At 43.2% G+C, this 19,720-nt stretch overlaps 1 protein-coding gene across 1 annotated transcript; it reads left to right on the top strand.

The window, feature by feature from the left end:
• Positions 1-714: 714 nt before the first annotated feature.
• COQ2 (coenzyme Q2, polyprenyltransferase) lies at positions 715-18,103 on the top strand. Its single transcript, XM_081332806.1, has 7 exons — positions 715-983; positions 3,594-3,760; positions 6,104-6,225; positions 11,841-11,926; positions 14,450-14,583; positions 16,864-17,052; positions 17,758-18,103. Exons 1-7 carry the CDS (start codon positions 719-721, stop codon positions 17,905-17,907), a joined length of 1,113 nt encoding a protein of 370 aa, XP_081188932.1. The 5' UTR covers positions 715-718; the 3' UTR covers positions 17,908-18,103.
• The last annotated feature ends 1,617 nt before the right edge of the window (positions 18,104-19,720 follow it).

The following is a 19,720-nucleotide window of genomic DNA, read 5'->3' as shown; positions in this document are numbered from 1 at the left end:
TTGTGGGAAATCCCACAAACCAAAGAACTTCAACCAATCAATTCAAGGTTTCGCAAGGTGTTTTTTTTTCCATGAGAAGTTTGAATTGATTGGTTGAACTTTTTTAGTCCCACTTTTTTTTGCTTTTGGACTGCACATGGCAAAGGACTGGGAGCCGCAGGAGATGGTTGAAAGAGCCGCCTGCGGCTCCAAAGCCACGGCTTGCAGACCTGTGGTCTATGGAGATGCTCAGTCATCCAGGTCATGGTGGTCCCAAAAGGTGCTTTTTCACCAGGCAACCGGACTTTCTTGGTTTCTTTTTCCCCCCACTTTGAAGACGTTTCGCTTCTCATCCAAGAAGCTTCTTCAGCTCTAACTGGATGGTGGAGAAAGGCAAGAACCACCCAGTCAGAGCTGAAGAAGTCTTCAAAGAGAAAACAAACAAACAAACCAGAAAGTCCGGTTGCCTCGTGGAAAAGCACCTTCGAGACGCTCTCACGTTCCCTCCGCCTCGCTTCTCAGCCTCCTCGCAAGCCGGAGAACGCATTTGCGCCAAACTCTCCCAGCGCAGCAGAACCCGAAGGCGGCGCGGAGCCGGAGCTCAAGGGTGCGCCTTTCTTCTCGTCTCTCTAGGGCAGGTCCTAAGATCAGGAACCGACGCTTCCGATTGGCTCTCGCAGGAGGAAACTCCCCCGGTGACGTCACGGCAGGGTGTGGGGGGGGAGAATCCGGGCCCGCCATGGGGTTCGCGCGTCTGCTCGGCCGGGCAGCCCGGCCTCTTTGCTATTTCAAAGCCCCTTTGCCCGGCCCGGGAGGGGCGGGGTTGCTTTGCCCCGCGGCCGCGCTCCGGACCGTGTCGGGCCCCACTTCGAGCTGGGAGCCGCCGCGGCCCCCGGGATCGAGGACCAGCCTGGCCGGGACGCTTTCCTCGGCGGCTTTGGTGCAAAAAGCTCCGCTGTGGCTCCAGCCTTACCTCCGTCTCATGCGGCTGGATAAACCCATTGGTGAGTTTGCCTGCAGGGGTGGAGCGAAGCATCCCTCCTCTTTTTCCTTGAGAATGAGAAGGGGAAGGAGGCCGCTTGGGTGTATTTAGAGTAAACCGGATTAGATTGGGGGTTTAGTCGCTAACAACAACAACAATAATTGGAAGGGACCTTGGAGATCTTCTAGTCCAACCCCCTGCTCAGGCAGGAAACCCTATAACATTTCAGACAAATGGTTGTCCAATCTCTTCTTAAAAACTTCCAGTGTTGGAGCATTCACAACTTCTGGAGGCAAGTCGTTCCACTGATTAATTGAATGGAATGGAATGGAATGGAATGGAATGGAATGGAATGGAATGGAATAGAATAGAATAGAATAGAATAGAATAGAATAGAATAGAATAGAATAGAATAGAATAGAATAGAATAGAATAGAATAGAATATTATTAGGAATAGAGTAGAATAGAATAGAATTAGAATAGAATAGAATAATAACTTTATTGTCACTGAATGTACACTAATCGGCATACATTAAAATGAAATTTCTCACTGTCAGGATGTTTCTTCTTAGTTCTAGGTTGCTTCTCTCCTTGTTTAGTTTCCATCTGTTGCTTCTTGTCGTGCCTTCAGGTGCTTTGGAGAATAGCTTGACTCCCTCTTCTTTGTGGCAACCCCGGTGATTTCCTATCCCCTGCACAGCCCAAATACGAACCAAATGCGGATTTACTTGGCGCGTAGGACCTTGATTTACAACCATTCGTTTAGTGAGTGTTCAAAATCACAATAGCACTGAAAAAAGTGTTTTCACATTTAACAAATTGTTGCAGCCTCCCCATGGTCATGGTCACGGTCAAGTCACTCAGAAGCTGGCATGTGTTTATGACGGTCGCACAGTCCTGGGATGGGATCCCCATTTGTAATCTACCCAGCCATCTTCCAACAAACAAGTTAGTGAGGGGAAGATTTTAAGATTTGCGTAATGACCACATGATTCACTGAACAATGGCTGGGATTCATTTAACAACTGTGGCCAAAAAAGGGGTTGTAAAATGGGGCAAAACTCTCTTTGACAACTGCCTTATTTAGCAACAGAAATTTGGGGCTCCGTTGTGGTTGTAAATTGAGGACTATCTATATATCGCTTGAACCCAGGGTGGTTTATTTTTTTAAAAAAAATATTAGAATTTTTCCACACAACAAAAATATAGAAAATTAAAAATAAAAGTATCAAAAAAATTAAAGAAAAAAAGTAGAAAAAAAGAAAGCCACACTCAACTCTTGCTAATAAGTGAGATTTTTTATATTAATCCTTCCTTCTGTGTCCCTCTCATGCAAACGGCTGTAAAGGCGGGCAGGTTGCTGATGGTCAAAATACAGTTATGTGATTGTCGAGAAGGGAGGGGGGGCAATCAGAATTTTATGTCCAGGTCAAAAGTAGCTTTTGTGGGGGCCATCATAACTTTCAATGGTTGCTAAGCAACCAGGCATAAATTGAGGGCTATATGTAGTTCCATAATCCCTCAGTATTAACAGCAATGGCTGAACCTCACAGTGAAAAACAGCTTTAGGGCACTACCCTCAGTTTAAAATAATTAAACGAATTGAAATACAGGTTTGTTCTTAAACTTTCAGAGACTCAAAAGCTCAGAAGTGTGCTATTAGTCTGAGAAAGCCTGGAAACAATAGAAATGTGATAGAAAATAAGTTTTCTGTGATGATTTTATTTCATTTTTCTAATGCTTGTGGTATGTCCCTAATGCATAATTATGAAATATTTCTGAAAATGTAACCACATCAAGTAAGGAAACTTTAATCTCTTGCAACTGGATAGATGAAGCTTTGGATATTGAAAATATCTTGTTCCCAGTGTTTTGTTTTGGTATTTCTTTGATTTATCTGTAGATTATATTTATTGTAGGCCTGTTACTGAAGTTGTATGACTTAATTTGGCCTCCAGAGGGAGTAAAATACTGTAATTGTCAAACTAACAGCTGATAGATAAATCCTGAACAATTTTTCTGGACCTGCTGGCACTTTTCTCTTTACCTATGTTAGTCTTCTCAAATGAAGCATCCACTCTATTGTGTTTCACAGTGAGATTGGTATAACGTTTTTCTCCATAGGAAAAATGCCATTAAAAAAAAAGGTGAAAAGAATATTGAAGAATTAAACTAGCTTAAGACTTAGACGCGGTGGCTCAGTGGGTTAGGACGCTGAGCTTGTCGATCAGAAGGTTGGCAGTTTGGCGGGTCGAATCCCGAGTGCCGCGTAGCAGAGTGAGCGCCTGTTACTCGTCCCAGCTTCTGCCAACCTAGCAGTTCAAAAGCACGTAAAAATGCAAGTAGAAAAATAGGGACCACTATGGTGGGAAGTTAACAGCGTTCCGTGCACCTTTGGCGTCTAGTCATGCCGGCCACATGACCACGGAGACGTCCTCGGACAAGCGCTGGCTCTTCGGCTTTGAAACGGAGATGAGCACCGGCCCCTAGAGTTGGAAACGACTAGCACACATGTGCGGGGGAACTTTTACCTTTAGCTAATACTTAGACTAAGGAGCTGGTTAATTGCATGCATTGGTATAAATTCTGCATCTCTTTTTCTCTGTTCCTTGTCTGACTTTTTATTTTCAGGGATTTGGCTGGTGTATCTTCCCTGTACCTGGAGTATATCCTTGGCAGCTGAACCAGGCTGTTGGCCATCCTGGGATCTGCTGTTACTTTTTGGTGCTGGCTCAGTTCTGATGCGTGGTGCTGGCTGCATTATAAATGACATGTGGGATGTGGACTATGATAAAAAGGTAGAAAAGATTCAGAGTTCATCCTATTTGCTAAGTAAATGATTGTTATAGAGTAAGTAAGTTCCTGTTCTTCCTCCCTCTTTCCCTCTCTAGAAATTCTCAGAGAGGTAAAAGTCTAGTAGCTAAGGCACTAGAGGCCACATAGTGAGAGATTTGGGGTTCAAGTCCCACACCAACTAAGTGACTTTGAGCCAATCACGAGGAGACTGTGAGTTCTAGTCCTGCCTTAATTAAGCATGAAAGCTGGTTGGGTGACTTTGTGCCAATCACCGGGAGACTGTGAGTTCTAGCCCCACCTTAATCATGAAAGCCAGCTGACTGGGCCACTCACTTTAACTCAGTCCAACCTTCCTCACAGAGTTGTAGGCAAAACAGGAGGAAGAAGTTTGTTGGTTATGTTCGTCACCTTGCACTGCCAGTATTTGTACAACTAATAAAGGCAGGATGTAAATAAATTGAAGTATCTATAGTCACATCAGAGGCTTGAATAACCTTTCCCTTGAATAACTTTCCAATGCCAGCTACAGCTCTATTTTTAAGTGTCTATACAGTATCATTAAGGGACGCGGTGGCTCAGTGGGTTAGGACACTGAGCTTGTCGATCAGAAGGTCGGCAGTTTGGCGGGTCGAGTCCTGAGTGCCGCGTAACAGAGCGAGCGCCTGTTACTCGTCCCAGCTTCTGCCAACCTAGCAGTTTGAAAGCATGTAAAAATGCAAGTAGAAAAATAGGGACCACTACGGTGGGAAGGTAACAGCGTTCCGTGTGCCTTTGGCGTCTAGTCATGCCGGCCACATGACCACGGAGACGTCCTCGGACAAGCGCTGGCTCTTCGGCTTTGAAACGGAGATGAGCACCGGCTCCTAGAGTTGGAAACGACTAGCATGCATGTGCGGGGGAACCTTTACCTTTACCTTTACAGTATCATTAAGCTTGCTAAACAAAAAATGCCTAGAATTTAACATCTCTCCGACATCTTTACATTGATTTACTCCAGCCCTGAATCCTTGTCTTTAAAGGTTCATTTTGAATGTTGAAATATATGATACAGCTAAAAAAATCTTGCAAATGGAAGCTTAGGTCTCTTATTTTATCACTTTCTCCCAACCTTTAAGTGAAGAAACAACTCTGATCTAAAGTGTCTATGCCAGATCAAATTTCCAGCATCCTGTTCTTGGAAAAGATAATAGTCCTGGGTGGAAATTCACAAACAGTCATAAGTGTTCTTGCACTCTGGGTTTCCAAGCAATTAGCATCTGTATTTCTGGACACCTATAATCATCCTGACTCAATAGATAATTTGTTTATTTCACTTCTGATAGTTGCTGTCTTCAGGAGAAACTATATTGGTTTATTTAACTTGTTGTTTATTTAATAAACCATAGTTAAATAAAGCTTACATAGTTTCTCCTGAAGTCATCTAAAAACATATTTGAAATTTAAGCGATGTGAGTTAGAAAGATATATTATAAAGACACAGTATCCTTCTATCATATTGGTTCAGCTTAACTTTGGTGAAAACAACCAAGGTTCAAAAACCATGATTTATCATTTTCTCTGGGTTTGGGCATCACACAAGTTGTAGCTTTTTTGAAATAACAACATGTATTTGAATTATTTCCAATAACTGTATAGAATGAAAAAGGTAAAGGTGAAAATAGAAGCTTGATCCATATAATATGCTGTTTTGCAAAAACATTTTAACCATTTACTCACAATACAACGCCACAATGTTCTTTGTGTGCTTTGGATTATCTGAGTGTAAGCATACCTCGCATTATACACAAATCACATCACTGTAGGATTGCTCAGCTAACCATGGTTTTAAATATCCTAGTTTAAAATATTTAAATAGTCCATTTCCTGAGGAGAAAGAACACCATACACTCAAAAGCCAGGAAAAAAACATTACTGTAAATACGAAGGACCCTATAATGCTAGCTGCCAAAATGTATACCAAAAATTGGGTTTGTCTTATCTGCAAGTCTATACAATAATACTTTTTTAAAGTATTTAAACCCATATACCATACCTGCTAGTATACAAACATAACCACAGATAAGCCCAACCCTTGAATTTTTAACCAAAATACCATGAAAAATGTATAAGTATAAGCCAGTTCTGAAAATGAAAACATACACATTTTCAAGAGTCAGCTTATCTGCAGGTGGCATATTTTTCACAGTATTTTAGTTAAAAATGTGAAAGCTGACTTATCTGCAGATGGGTTTTATAGGAGAGCATGTACTGTATGCATGAGCTATAGAATGAGTTGATCCTGTAACTGGTAGATGTGCATGGTCAGTGATGGAATGCAGCCTCTGAAATAATTATTTTCATTTTAGGTGGTGAGAACTGCAAATCGGCCGCTGGCAGCTGGAGAGCTAACACATTTTCAAGCCCTTGTTTTTCTTGGTTCACAGCTTAGCTTGGCTTTGTGGGTCTTGCTATGTTTAAATTATTACAGGCAAGTTATTTATTTATTTATTTATTTATTTATTTATTTATTTATTTATTTGGTTGGTTGGTTGGTTGGTTGGTTGGTTGGTTGGTTGGTTGGTTGGTTTATATACCGCCCTACTCCCAAAGGACTCAGGGCGGTTTACAAGGCACAATTTAAAAACAATACAATATAAAATTAAAATTAAATTAAATTAAGTCTAGCCGCAAAAATTAAAATCACAATTTAAAAACATTAAACCCCTCAGTCCAGACCAGATAGCTCAAAGAGCCAGGTTTTTAGCTCCGGGCGAAATGAACGAAGGTCGGGGGCAGTCCGGAGTTCCGTTGGCAGTTGATTCCATAGGGCAGGCGCGCCCACAGAGAACGCTGTCCCCCTGGGGATCGCCCGTTGGCAATCCTTGACTGGTGGTACCCTGAGGAGGCCCTCCCTGTGGGAGCGCACAGGACGATGGAAAATTGACGCTGGCAGCAGGTGCTCCCTTAGATAATCTGGGCCCATACCATTTAGGGCTATATAGGTCATCACCAGCACCTTGAATCTCACCCGGAGGGCAACTGGAAGCCAATGTAGCTCGCGGAGAAGAAGTGTTACATGGGAGTATCGGGAGACTCCCATCACAACTCGCGCGGCTGCATTCTGCACCAGATGAAGCCTCCAAGTGGTCCTCAGGGGCAGCCCCATGTAGAGAGCATTGCAGTAGTCTAGCCGGGAGGTCACGAGCGCATGGGTGACTGTGCGTAGGGCATCTCGGTCCAGATAGGGCCGTAACTGGTGCACCAGGCGAACCTGGGCAAAAGCCCCCCTGGCCACGGCTCCTATATGATCTTCCAAACTGAGCCGTGAATCCAGGAGGACGCCCAAGTTGCGGGCCCTATCAACGGGGGGTAACACCTCACCCCCCATAGTTAACGATGGAAAAGATTGGTTAGTCTGAGATGCCGGTATGCACAGCCACTCAGTCTTGGCAGGATGGAGACGAAGCCTGTTTCTCTCCATCCAAACCCAGACCGCCTCCAGGCAACGGGACATCACGTCGAGGGCATCACTGGGTTGGTTCGGGGTGGAAAGAAAAAGCTGGGTATCATCAGCATACTGATGATACCCCACCCCGAAACCACGAATGAGCTCACCCAGCGGCTTCATATAGATGTTGAACAAGAGGGGAGAGAGGACCGACCCCTGAGGAACTCCACAAACGAGAGGCCTTGGGGCGGACCTCTGCCCTCCCGTCAACACCGACTGCGAGCAGCCCAGGAGGTAGGAGGAGAACCACTGTAAAACAGTGCCCCCCACTCCCAACCCCCTGAGACACCGCAGTAGGATACCATGGTCGATGGTATCAAAAGCCGCTGAGAGGTCTAATAGGACTAGGACAAAGGAACAACCCCTGTCCCGAGCCTAGTAGAGATCATTCACCAGCGCAACCAATGCTGTCTCCGTGCTGTACCCGGTCCTGAAGCCCGATTGGTATGGGTCCAGATAATCAGTTTCCTCCAGGAACAGAGGGAGCTGAAGTGCCACCACACTCTCAACCACCTTCGCAAGAAAGCAAAGGTTGGAGACCGGACGATAGTTGTTCAAAATAGCCGGGTCCAGGGCAGGCTTCTTGAGGAGGGGCCTCACCACCGCCTCCTTCAAGGCGGCAGGGAAGGTACCCTCCCTCAAATAAGCAGTTATTACTGCCTGGAACCAGCCTCGTGTCTCCTCCCGGGTTGCATATACCAGCCAGGAGGGGCACGGGTCCAATAAACACGTGGCGGAACTCAGTCTCCTCATGATCCTGTCCACCTCATCTGGGGTCACAGGATTGAATTCACTCCAGGTAAACTCCTTGGCTCGCCCCTGCAAGGGCTCCTCCTTCACCTCCTGATTAAGGAGGGAGCGAGTCACCCTAAACAGGGCGGCCGGGCGGTTATCTGCGGACGCGATAAGGGCAGCGAAGTAATTAGACTTCGCTGTCCTCATCGCCGCGAGATAAGACCTCGTAAAGGTTCTTAACTGCAACCGGTCAGACTCAGACCGGCTGGATCTCCAACATCTCTCTAGACCTCGTCTCCGACGCTTCATCTCCCGGAGCTCCACAGAAAACCATGGAGCCCACCGGGATCTGCGCCGGGTCAGGGGTCGCAAGGGTACAACACGGTCGAGCGCCTCGGTGGCAGCCCTTTCCCAGGCATCCACCAAGGCGTTGGCCGGGCTGTGAGCGAGGGGGATAGGTATAGACCCAAGCGCCGTCTGGAACCGTTCTGGATCCATTAGGCGCCTGGGGCGGAACCACCTGGTCGGTTCCGCAGCCCAGCAGCGGGGGGTGGCATAGTGGAAGACCAACCGCAGGAAAGAGTTGATTGCATAGGCCAGGGGTAGGCAACCTTGGCTCTTTTATGACTTGTGGATTTCAACTCCCAGAATTCCTGAGCCAGCCGTGCTAAGGGGAAAGGGAGAGTTTCCAAGCTGAGCCATGCTGGCTCAGGAATTCTGGGAACTGAAGTCCACAAGTCATAAAAGAGCCAAGGTTGCCTACCCCTGGCATAGGCCATTGATGACTATAGGGGCCTTCTTAATTATGGTGTGTGTGTGTGTGTTTTGGAAAAGGTTGGGCTTTATCTTTTTCTATTTGACTGAAAGTCAGCACCCTTCATGGATTACTGCCTTGTCGTGGCGAAGGGGCTTGCGTAATTCAATGAAGCTATGAGCTATGCCGTGCAGGGCCACCCAAGATGGACAGGTCATAGCTGAGAGTTCTGACAAAACGTGATCCACTGGAGAAGGAAATGGCAACCCACTCCAGTATCTTTGCCATGAAAACCCTATGGACAGTACCAGCACCGCTCTTGAGAATGTAGATTTTGAGTCAGCACAAGAGGATATTTGAGTTCTATCAGCTAGAAAGCAAATTATATTCACAACAGATGCCATCAGTTGTGACATCTTTCTGGATTACAGAAGTGCCCTAGCGGCATTGAGGTCTCAGCAGCATCTTACAGTTTTGTTACTACAGGTAGTCCTCTATTTACGTTCACCAGTTGAGCCCAGCATTTCTATTGCTAAGCAAGACAGTTGTTAAGTGAATGTTGCCCCACTTTATGACCTTTCTTGCCTTGGCTGTTAAGCAAATCCCTGCAGTTGCGTTAAAGTTAGTAACACGGTTGTTAAGTGAATCTGGCTTCCCCGTTGACTCTGCTTGTCAAAAGGTAATCACATGACCCTGGAACCTTCAGCCGTCATAAATACGAACCGCTTGCCAAACATCCAGATTTTGATCACATGACCATGGGGAATGTTGCAAGAGTCGTAAGTGTGAAAAATGGTCATAAGTCACTTTTCAGTGCCATTGTAACTTTGAGTTGTCACTAAATGAATAAGTCGAGGACCACCTGTATTAGTGAGCTGTTGCAGGGTAGATAAAGAATCTCAGTAGGCCACGAGATATTTGAGATCTATAAACTGACCTCTTCTTCAGTAGCCTTCTAGAAGTTAAAGCACTTCTAGGCAGTGTTCAATGGATAGCCACCTCCATTTTGCTTTTATCTTTGTTAGTTTACTGTACAGTTTCTTCCATCTTTTATTCTTTCACTGTAATGGTAGAAGAGAAAGACCTTTAAAAAAAGAGGGGAAGCGATGTTGCGTAGGGAACAGTCAGATACGAGAAGGTACAGCCCATAGTTGCATCACAGACAGCAAAAACATCTCAGAAGAATCTCTTCCTGACCTCTCAGGCTGTAAAGGGAAACAGTGGGAGATTTGTACTTTCAGACTTGCAAGTCTAAAATAGCACTTAGACTTCTATACCACTTTGTAGTGCTTTACAGCAGGGCTTTTCAACCAGTGGTATGGGTGCCACCTGTGGTACATTGGCACCTGGCAGGTGGTACCCGAGCATCTTAGAAAAGTGGTAGTGGGGGAGGGGAATGAGCTGAACTGGTGGCAGCACCACACAAGCCTGAGCGAGAGATGGCTGGAGCTGCAGGGCTCAGCGGAAGCGCCAGGATCAGCACCAGGCTGCAGCTGGAGCTCGGCATTGATCCTGGCACTTCTGCTGAGGCCAGAAGAAGCGCCGATCAGCTGGAATGTTGCAGCATCTCATTTCATTTCATTTCATTTATTATATTTGTATACCGCCCTTCTCCCGAAGGACTCAGGGCGGTGAACAGGGCACATAAAAATACAGAATACAAAAATTAAAAAAGAATTAAATAAGAGCCCGAGCTAAAAACAGTAGAGTAATAAAAATCCCCAATAAAAACCCCAGCACATCCCCCATCAGGCCAGGCCGGCTTGCTCAAATAGGTAGGTCTTCAGGCCGCGTCGGAAGGAGCGAAGGTCAGGTGCCATCCGGAGCTCAACCGGCAGCTGATTCCATAAAGCCGGGGCGCCCACAGAGAAGGCCCTCCCCCTGGGGGCCACCAGACGACATTCTCTGACCGGTGGCACCCTGAGGAGGCCCTCTCTGTGGGAACGCACAGGGCGGAGGGAAGTTGATGCCGGCAGCAGGTGATCCCCGAGGTACTCCGGACCCATGCCATGTAGGGCCTTGAAAACCATTACCACAACCTTGAACCTCCAGGGTCTTGTGATTTACATTCAGATGCTTGGGAACTGATTCATATTTATGACAGTCACAATGTCCCAGGGTCATGTGAAGTGACCAAAACCTGCCGCAACCACCCAGCAGAGGGAGGGGGAATAGAAACCAAACACCCTACCCCACCCCACCCCCGCTGCCAATCCTCAACAGAAATGGTTACAACAATGAAAACCTCGGACAGGAGGAAGAGCGCCGCCGGGCAGGCAGGCAGGTGTCTTGCTCGGCTGTGGCTTGGGGGCACTTTTTACAGTGCCATTATAACTTTGAACAGTCACTAAGCGAACTGTTGTAAGTCGAGGACTACCTGTACTTCATCGCTTTTCCTTTTTTTTTCCAAGTTTTTTTAAAAAATTCCATTTATATCCCGCCCTTCTCCGAAGACTCAGGGCGGCTTACTAGGTGTGACTGGTGGTACTTGGATGTTGCCATATGCACTGAGTAAAGACGTAAAGTAGAAGAAAAATGTTTCTGTTGAATGGTCAGCAAAAAAGCTAAATATGAGCAATCTATCCATTGTATTGATAGAAGTACGTCTGTAAATAAATGTGTAAGTTTCATATTTTAGTAAGTGGTTTGTTTATGTGCTGTTCCTAAGAAAGTTAGTTCTATTCACAAAAATTCATTTACCATCTTAGTACCATCTTAGAGAACTCCAGGATGACTCAAGGTGACACCATGGTCTTCATGAATGAATGAATGAGCAGAGATTTCACATTGATGGATCTGCCCAAGGAGATGTGAAGGGTACTTAATACCTATCCTGCTTCCATATTTGTTGCAAAATATGTCCTTTTCTTCTATCTCTTATAGCAGGAGTCTTCAAACTTGGCCCTTTTATGACTTGTGGACTTCAACTTCCAGAATTCCTTCAGCCAGCGTGCCTGGCTGAGGAATTCTGGGAGTTGAAGTCCACAAGTCATAAAAGGGCCAAGTTTGAAGAACTCACATCTTATAGGCTACAGTAAGACATTAGGAAATATTGTATTGGAAGAAAGCAGTATATTTTTAATTTAAACTTTTCAATTTTTCACAGCATTATTTTAGGAGCTTCTTCTTTGTTTTTTGTGGTGACTTATCCACTTATGAAGAGAATAACTTACTGGCCACAGTTATATTTAGGTAAGTTCAGCAATTTCCATTTTGTGTGACTGGGGTATACTGACTTAAGGTGGTTTGCTGAGAAAGTATCCATCTTTCCATCCATACATTCTTACTGAATTTTGAGTGTTTGCTCAGAAACTATTGATTTGATTTGAATGACCACCTGTCTTAAAACACCACTGTATGCAGCTCAGAAGACAAATTTGCATGAATTGAATTAACATGAGAAGTGATTTGTCATTCTTTCCTCCTCGAAGGCTACATAAGAGTTAAAAAAAAATATTCTTGGACTATTGGCTACTTCCAAAACATTTTTATGCTGTCATATAAAGAGCCAGCTTGGTCAAGTGGTTAAAGCACCAGCCTAAAAGCCAGGACACAGTGAGTTCTAGTTCTGCTGTAGGCATGAAAACTAACTGAGTGACTTTGGGCCAATCACTAGGAGACCGAGAGTTCTAGTTCCACCTTAGGCATGAATTTCTACTGGGTGACTTTGCATCTCTCTCTCTCTCTCTCTCTCTCTCTCTCTCTCTCTCTCTCTCTCTCTCTCTCTCTCTCTCTCTCAGTGAAGATATGAGGAGAAAAAAGTACTGTGTCTGTTCACTGCCTTGACTTATTTATAAAAAAGAATAAAGGTGGGATAAAAATCTAATAAGTAAATAAATAAATAAAAACAGTAGGCTGTGCCAGGCATTCTCCGGACTGCCCCCGACTTGCGCTCATTTTGCCGGGACCTGAAAACCTGGCTTTTCGATCTATCTGGCCTGGACTGAGGGGGGTTTTAGTTTTAAATTTTAACATTGTTTTATTGTTGGGCTATTATTAATTTAATTCTTTTTAATTCTATTTTTATCTTAATTTATATTGTCTTTTAAATATTGCCCTGTAAACCGCCCTGAGTCTTTCGGGAATAGGGCAGTATAGAAAACTAATTAAATAAAAAAAATAAAAAAAATAAATTCACAGGACGTGTCTTGCAGAGAGCATTTGGATGAATGAGACATGTCTTTTTGAAGCGGTAAGGCAACGTGTCCTCACATAATTTAGGCAGCTGCTTCTATAGCTGCTCCCTACTGCATCTGCATGAGGAGCTATCACATACAGAAGCAACGTAGAGCTAAGAAGAAATTTCCTGATGGTTAGAGCAATTAACCAGTGGAACAGCCTGCCTCCAGAAGTGGTGAATGTTCCAACACTGGAAGTTTTTAAGAAGAGATTGGACAACCATTTGTCTGAAACGGTATAGGGTTTCCTGCTTGTCTCTTCCATCCTTTTCTATTCTGTTCTGTTCTGTTCTATTCCGTTCCTATTCTGTTCTGTTTTGCTCTGTTCTGTTCCTTTTCTTTTCTATCCTATCCTACTTCTACTTCTACTTCTACTTCCACTTCCACTTCCACTTCTTCTATTTCTATTTCTATTTCTATTTCTATTATTTCTATTTCTATTTCTATTTCTATTGGAAAGCAAGCTTCCCATCTCTTTGCAGTAGTGGATGGAAGACAGAAGTTGGCTGACTGTCTTCATAACAGTGTTTTGGCCAGAATGCTTTGCTGCCTTTTTTCACCCAAAGGCAGGACAAGAATCAACGGATGGAAACTAATCAAGGAGAGAAGCAACCTAGAACTAAGGAGAAACTTTCTGACAGTTAGAACAATTAATCAGTGAAACAACCTGCCTCCAGAAGCCGTGAATGCTCCAACACTGAAAGTTTTTAAGAAGAGACTGGACAGCCATTTGTGCAAAATGGTATAGGGTTTCCTGCCTGAGCAGGGGGTTGGACTAGATGACCTCCAAGGTCCCTTCCAACTTATTATTATTATTATTATTATTATTATTATTATTATTATTATTATTATTATTATTATTATTATTATTATTATTATTATTATTATTACTTCTTCTCTTCAAGTCGCTGGTCAAGAGAAGTGGAATGAAAACAATTTACCTTCTGCCATGAGTCAGGCTTAGTGATGGGAGGGTCAGTACTATACTTTGTCTATTGGAAATTACTTCCTCATTAAGTTGGACTGACTCATTTTCCTCAACAGGATGAAAGAAAATAATGCACCCTTGCATAAAATTGCAGCCTAATGTATATTCTTAATACTTCGTAAATTATGCACCGGAGTGCTTGAAAAATGGAAAACTCTGCTTCTTGGCTAAAGAATATTGAGTAAGCACTCGCCTAATCTTATTGATGTATAGGTAGTCCTCAACGTATCACCGTAATTGAGCCTGGGATTAATGAGCAAGGGGTGTTTGGGAGTTGTTGGAATTTTGAATCTGAGTTATAAGTAGCCCTGGGGAGGTCTGTTGTATCTTCAAAAGGTTGCTAAGCAACCAGTCACAAGTTGAGGACTACCTCTATTTGAAATCCACATCTCTACTTTGCATTAAGATGGGTGGTTATGAGATGAAAAGACTGAAACGGATATTAGAATTTGTTGAGGAATTCTGGGAGTTGAGCCTCGTTGGTGTGTGTGTGTTAGCGTGTATGTTAGCCAAAGATTCTTATGACTTGTTCTTCCTTATTTCCTTTAGGCTTGGTCTTCAATTGGGGAGCCTTACTTGGCTGGTCTGCGGTCCACGGTTCTTGCAGTTGGTCTGTTTGCTTACCCCTGTATTTGTCCAGCGTCTGTTGGACTTTGCTTTATGATACTATTTATGCACATCAGGTGACTCATTTGTTAATATAAAAGATGTTGAAATGAAAGAGTGCAGTTAAATTAGATTGCTATGGCAATCTTGTTCCCGTCGAACTGGAAACACGGGCATTTGGATGGTAATCAATGCATGTTTGCAGCTGCTTTTGTTTGTTTTGGTTGGCATTGATGCCAGGAGCTACGCTAGTAGTCATGGACTCCACCTGGAGATTGGATGAACTTTGGGGTTGATTCCTGTTGATGTGCGAGAGAGATCTCATGTATGGCTCCTTCTTTATGGGATACCTAGGAGTTAGTTCTTTCTCCTGTCCTGTTTAACATCTACATGAAGCCGCTGGGCGAATGATACAAAGATTTTCAGATGAGGTATCATCAATATGCTGACGATACCAGCTTTGTATCTCCACCCCGGGCCACCTGCATGATGTTGTACATGCCCTGGCCTGGTGCCTGGAGGCTGCAAGGGTCTGGATAGGGTGCGATGACCTTCAGCTCAACCCAAACATATTTATAATATACACAAGACTCTTATGTGATACTTTATCTCATGAGGATAAATAAAAGATGAATTAACTCCCTTAAGGACCAATATTTTACCAGAAATAATATTTAACAAAGATGAAAAGCACAGGCAGAAGTACAAGCCAAACTTCTTGTTTCTTTTCTGTCTTTTGCCTAACACAGTTTATACCGCAAAAGATTTATAGCGTTGTCTGCGGATAGCTGAGTTGTCTCTTGAGGTCATAAATACCGGATCTCACACCCTTGGGGTTAAAAAAGTAAGAACAAAAATTTGGAAAGCAAGACTTCTTGTGTAATAATATTTCCTAAGCAATCAACTGTAAATATAAACTGAACTATTTAATATTAATAAATGTAGTAATGGTGCCTTGGTATTCAAAGCCAATAGTATTACAGATAAGGCTATTTAGGCAATGCATCCCCTTTTGATTTTACTTTCTTCTCACCTTTTAAGCCTAAAAGTGCACTAAATGTTTTGGTTATTCTGAATGCAAAAATGTACCAAAAATCCAATTTTGATACTGCAGAGGTGTTGTGACCTTGCAAGAGCATTTGTGAGCGGTCCTTGGCGCTCTCTGAGTTGGGTTGTTTTCTTGCAGACATTTCATTACCCAAACTATCCACTGCGATAATCAAGTTCGCAGATGATACAACTGTGGTGGGTCTTATTACAGGTGGGGATGAGACAGCATATAGGGCAGAGGTACAAAAACTATCCATATGGTGTAGTAACAACAACTTGCACCTAAACATCGGCAAGACGAAAGAGATGGACGAAAGAGAAAAAAGGAGGAACCTGCCCCACTTTACATCGGGGAGAACTGTGTAGAGAGAGTTTCCTCCTTTAAATTTCTGGGAGTCTACCTCTGCGAAGATCTGACCTGGAAAGTTAACACAAGCCAGGTGGCTAGAAAGGCCCAACAGAGGCTTCACTTTCTTAGGGTCTTGCGGAAGAACAGGCTAGAACAACAGCTAATGACCCTCTTTTACCGGTCTACTATTGAGAGCGTCCTCTCGTATGGTATTGTGGTTTGGTATGCTGGTCTGACAGCCACGGATAGGAAAGTATTACAGAGGGTAGTGAGCACAGCACAAGACATTGTGGGCTGTTCCCTGACACCACTGGATGACATCGCCAGGGCTCGCTGCCTTGGAAGAGTGAGGAAAATTCTCAGGGACGATTCACACCCTGGACGGTATCTCTTTACTCTCCTACCATCGGGTAGGAGATATGGGAGTATAGCCAGCCGTACCAACAGGCTGAAAAACAGCTTTTATCCGTGGGCTGTTAGGCTTTTGAATGGGATATAATCTCTGTGAACTTATGCAGAGTTGACTTGGGAGGCCGGTGTGTGGTGTAGTTGGTTCACATAGTGTGGTGGGATGGAGGGTTTGTTGTCACTGTGTGTTGGGGGGAGGGAGCACGGGGGGAGGCTCAGCTAATCTCAATGTACGCATGTTGTACTTTGACAATAAAGGTTCATTACTATTATTTATTATTATTACTAGGTAACATCATCAGTCTAGGACTAGCACTGATGACGTTATATAGTTTGGGGAAAAAACATCTGCAAGAAAACAAGCGAGCTCAGAGAGCACCAAGGACCCCTCATTTCAACCCAGAGCTAAAATATTATCCCTCGTTGGTAAGAGCATGAGTTACACTAGAAATAAAGCCATCTTGAGCTTGGGGTACTTCCTCAAGCTAAACTGCCTTTGTGGTTGGTGGTTTCGTTTTATTAACAACTTTACAACTCTTTTTTGTTTTAGGATAAAAAAGATGATCTTGCCATTGGTGTGAAATCTACAGCGCTCCTCTTTGGGGAAAAGACAAAATACTGGCTCTCTGGCTTCAGTTGCACAATGCTGGGTGGACTAACACTGGCAGGAATCAATTGTGGTCAGACCTTCCCATACTATGCAGCCCTGGCAACTGCAGCCATCTGTTGCGGAAACCAGGTTAGATAAGTTTAATGTTGATTGAAGCTTGTGCTGCATTTCCAGTGCAAGGTTCAACAGTGGAATGGAGGGATAGACGAAGCAAGAGCGAAGGGCCCAGCTGAAGAAAGAGGAAAAGGAATTCACAGAACCATAGAGTCATATAGGCTAGAATGGTCTTTGGTGGTCTTCTAGTTCAACTCCCTACTTGAGGCAAGATTCCTGATATCATCCCAGACTAATGGCTGTCCAATAAAGCTGGTGCTTTAATGGTCGTCTGAGATAAAAGAGGATTAGAAGACCTGACAGATTCTAAAATTTGGATAGGGGCAGTATTGATTAGGGACGCGGTGGCTCAGTGGGTTAGGACACTGAGCTTGTCGATCAGAAGGTCGGCAGTTTGGCGGGTCAAATCCCGAGTGCCGCGTAACAGAGCGAGCGCCTGTTACTCGTCCCAGCTTCTGCCAACCTAGCAGTTCGAAAGCATGTAAAAATGCAAGTAGAAAAATAGGGACCACTATGGTGGGAAGGTAACGGCGTTCCGTGCGCCTTTGGCGTCCAGTCATGCCAGCCACATGACCACGGAGACATCCTCGGACAAGCGCTGGCTCTTCGGCTTTGAAACGGAGATGAGCACCGGCCCCTAGAGTCGGAAACGACTAGCACGCATATACGAGGCAACCTTTACCTTTTAGTATTGATTAATCATTTTGGTCTCTTTTCCAGATATTCCATTTGGACATTAACAATCCTAAAGACTGCTGGGACAAGTTTTCTTCAAACCGCAATCTAGGGATTTTGCTTCTTGCAGGAATTATACTTGGAAACTTAAGGAAAGAAAAAGAAGAAAGCAGAGATGCATTAAGTAACAGCTAGTGCAGAAGAAAAGAATGCTATTTCACCAATAAAAAGGAACATGAGAACTTTTTTTTAAATCCTCCCCTTTATATTTAACAGACATGGTGCTTTATATTAAAATTCTAGAATGGTGGCAGATCTGATTGTCTGGTTTTGAACATACTCTTAAGTATCTTGGCAGCAATTCTGAATAAATTGAGATTTCCCTGTCAAATGTTGAGATTAATTCTGCAAAGCTACATCTGAAGTTTTCCACTGTAAAATTATAAAATTGTGGGGGAATTAAACAGGTAAAACTAAGTAAAAAAATCAGTTTTCCAACATTAAAATAGTACTACTGTGTAGTCAAAACTCTTTAGAAGTGTAAACAATAACATGACTGGTTTTATAGTATTGTCATTTATGACATTTGAGAGTTCTATATTCATATACCAATGATTTTAAGACTATAACTATTGGATAGAAGAGACATCTATGAAATTATAGGTCATATTAATTTATCAAACACCACCAGCCTGAATATGCACAATTATTGTGTGTGCAAAAGTGCTTATTTTAATGCTTTAAGTTTCATCCAAATAATTTTTCAAAACATGTACAGGTTTTAATCTATTGAAGGTCCATGAATTGCTAACACAAACTATGGTTTGTGTTTTTAAATCATATTAGCATGTTTTGCAAACTCAACTAATTATGATTTTGCTTGTCAGAAGCTGGGTGGGAAGGTCACAAATGGAGATCACATGATCTCGGCATGCTGCAACCATTGTAAATACATGCCAGTTGCCAAGCACCTCAATTTCAATCATGGGATTGTGGGATGCTATAATGCAAGGACCGGTTGTGAGTAACTTTTTTTCAGTGCTGTTGTAACTTGGAATGGTCGCTAAATAAATGGCTATAAATCAGTGAATTGAAAGGGGTGAATGCAAAAATATGTTGCTGGTCCAGTTTATACACCCCACTAAATCCTGTTTGTTTGATATGACAGTCATAATTAGTTGAGCTTTTAAGCGAAGCATGCAGTCATTCAGAAAATCTGGGAAGCTGGATTCATTTAAGGACTACATGCTTCACTTAAAAATTGCAGTGATTTGCTTAACTGTGGTGAAATAGGTCGTAAAATTGGGCACAACTCATTTAACAACTGCCTTGCTTAGCAATGGAAACTGGTCTCAATTGTGGTCAAGTTGAGGACCAGCTGTTAATGACATTAAAATATAGGTTTTTTTTTCCTTGATAAAGGAATAAACTTGCCAAACATCTGGCTACAAAGGGGGTTTTGTTCTATTCTATTCTATTCTATTCTATTCTATTCTATTCTATTCTATTCTATTCTATTCTATTCTATTCTATTCTATTCTATTCTTCTGTTATCATTATTCTATTATTATTCTATTCTATTATCATTGTTCTGTTCTGTTCTGTTCTATTATCATCTACTCGCTTCCCTCTTTCTTGGCTCTTGACCCCCACAATGGGCAGCTACATTTAATTATGGACAATGGCTTTTAAATATAGGTAGTCTGCAACTTACAACTGTAATTGACTCTAGAATTATGGTCATAAGTCGCGCTGGTTATTAAGTGAGTCATCATGTGACTGCACTCAACGTTATGAACTTATTTGCAGCAGTTCTAAAGTGAATCCATTGTCTGCAATGGGCATTTTTTTGTTTTTGTTTTCATTTTGCTGGAAACCAGAAGTAAAAGTCAGTTCCTGACAAAAAGCATCATAATTTGCATTCACATGACCATGGGACACTGTAAACAGCCATCAGTACAGGCCAGTTGCCAAGCATCATAATTTTTAAGCCAGGTTGTAAGTAGCC

Source organism: Vipera berus (genome assembly GCF_964194415.1).
Source record: "Vipera berus genome assembly, chromosome: 7".
Classification (NCBI taxonomy): domain Eukaryota; kingdom Metazoa; phylum Chordata; class Lepidosauria; order Squamata; family Viperidae; genus Vipera; species Vipera berus.
This window is presented reverse-complemented; position numbering and strand designations above follow the sequence as displayed.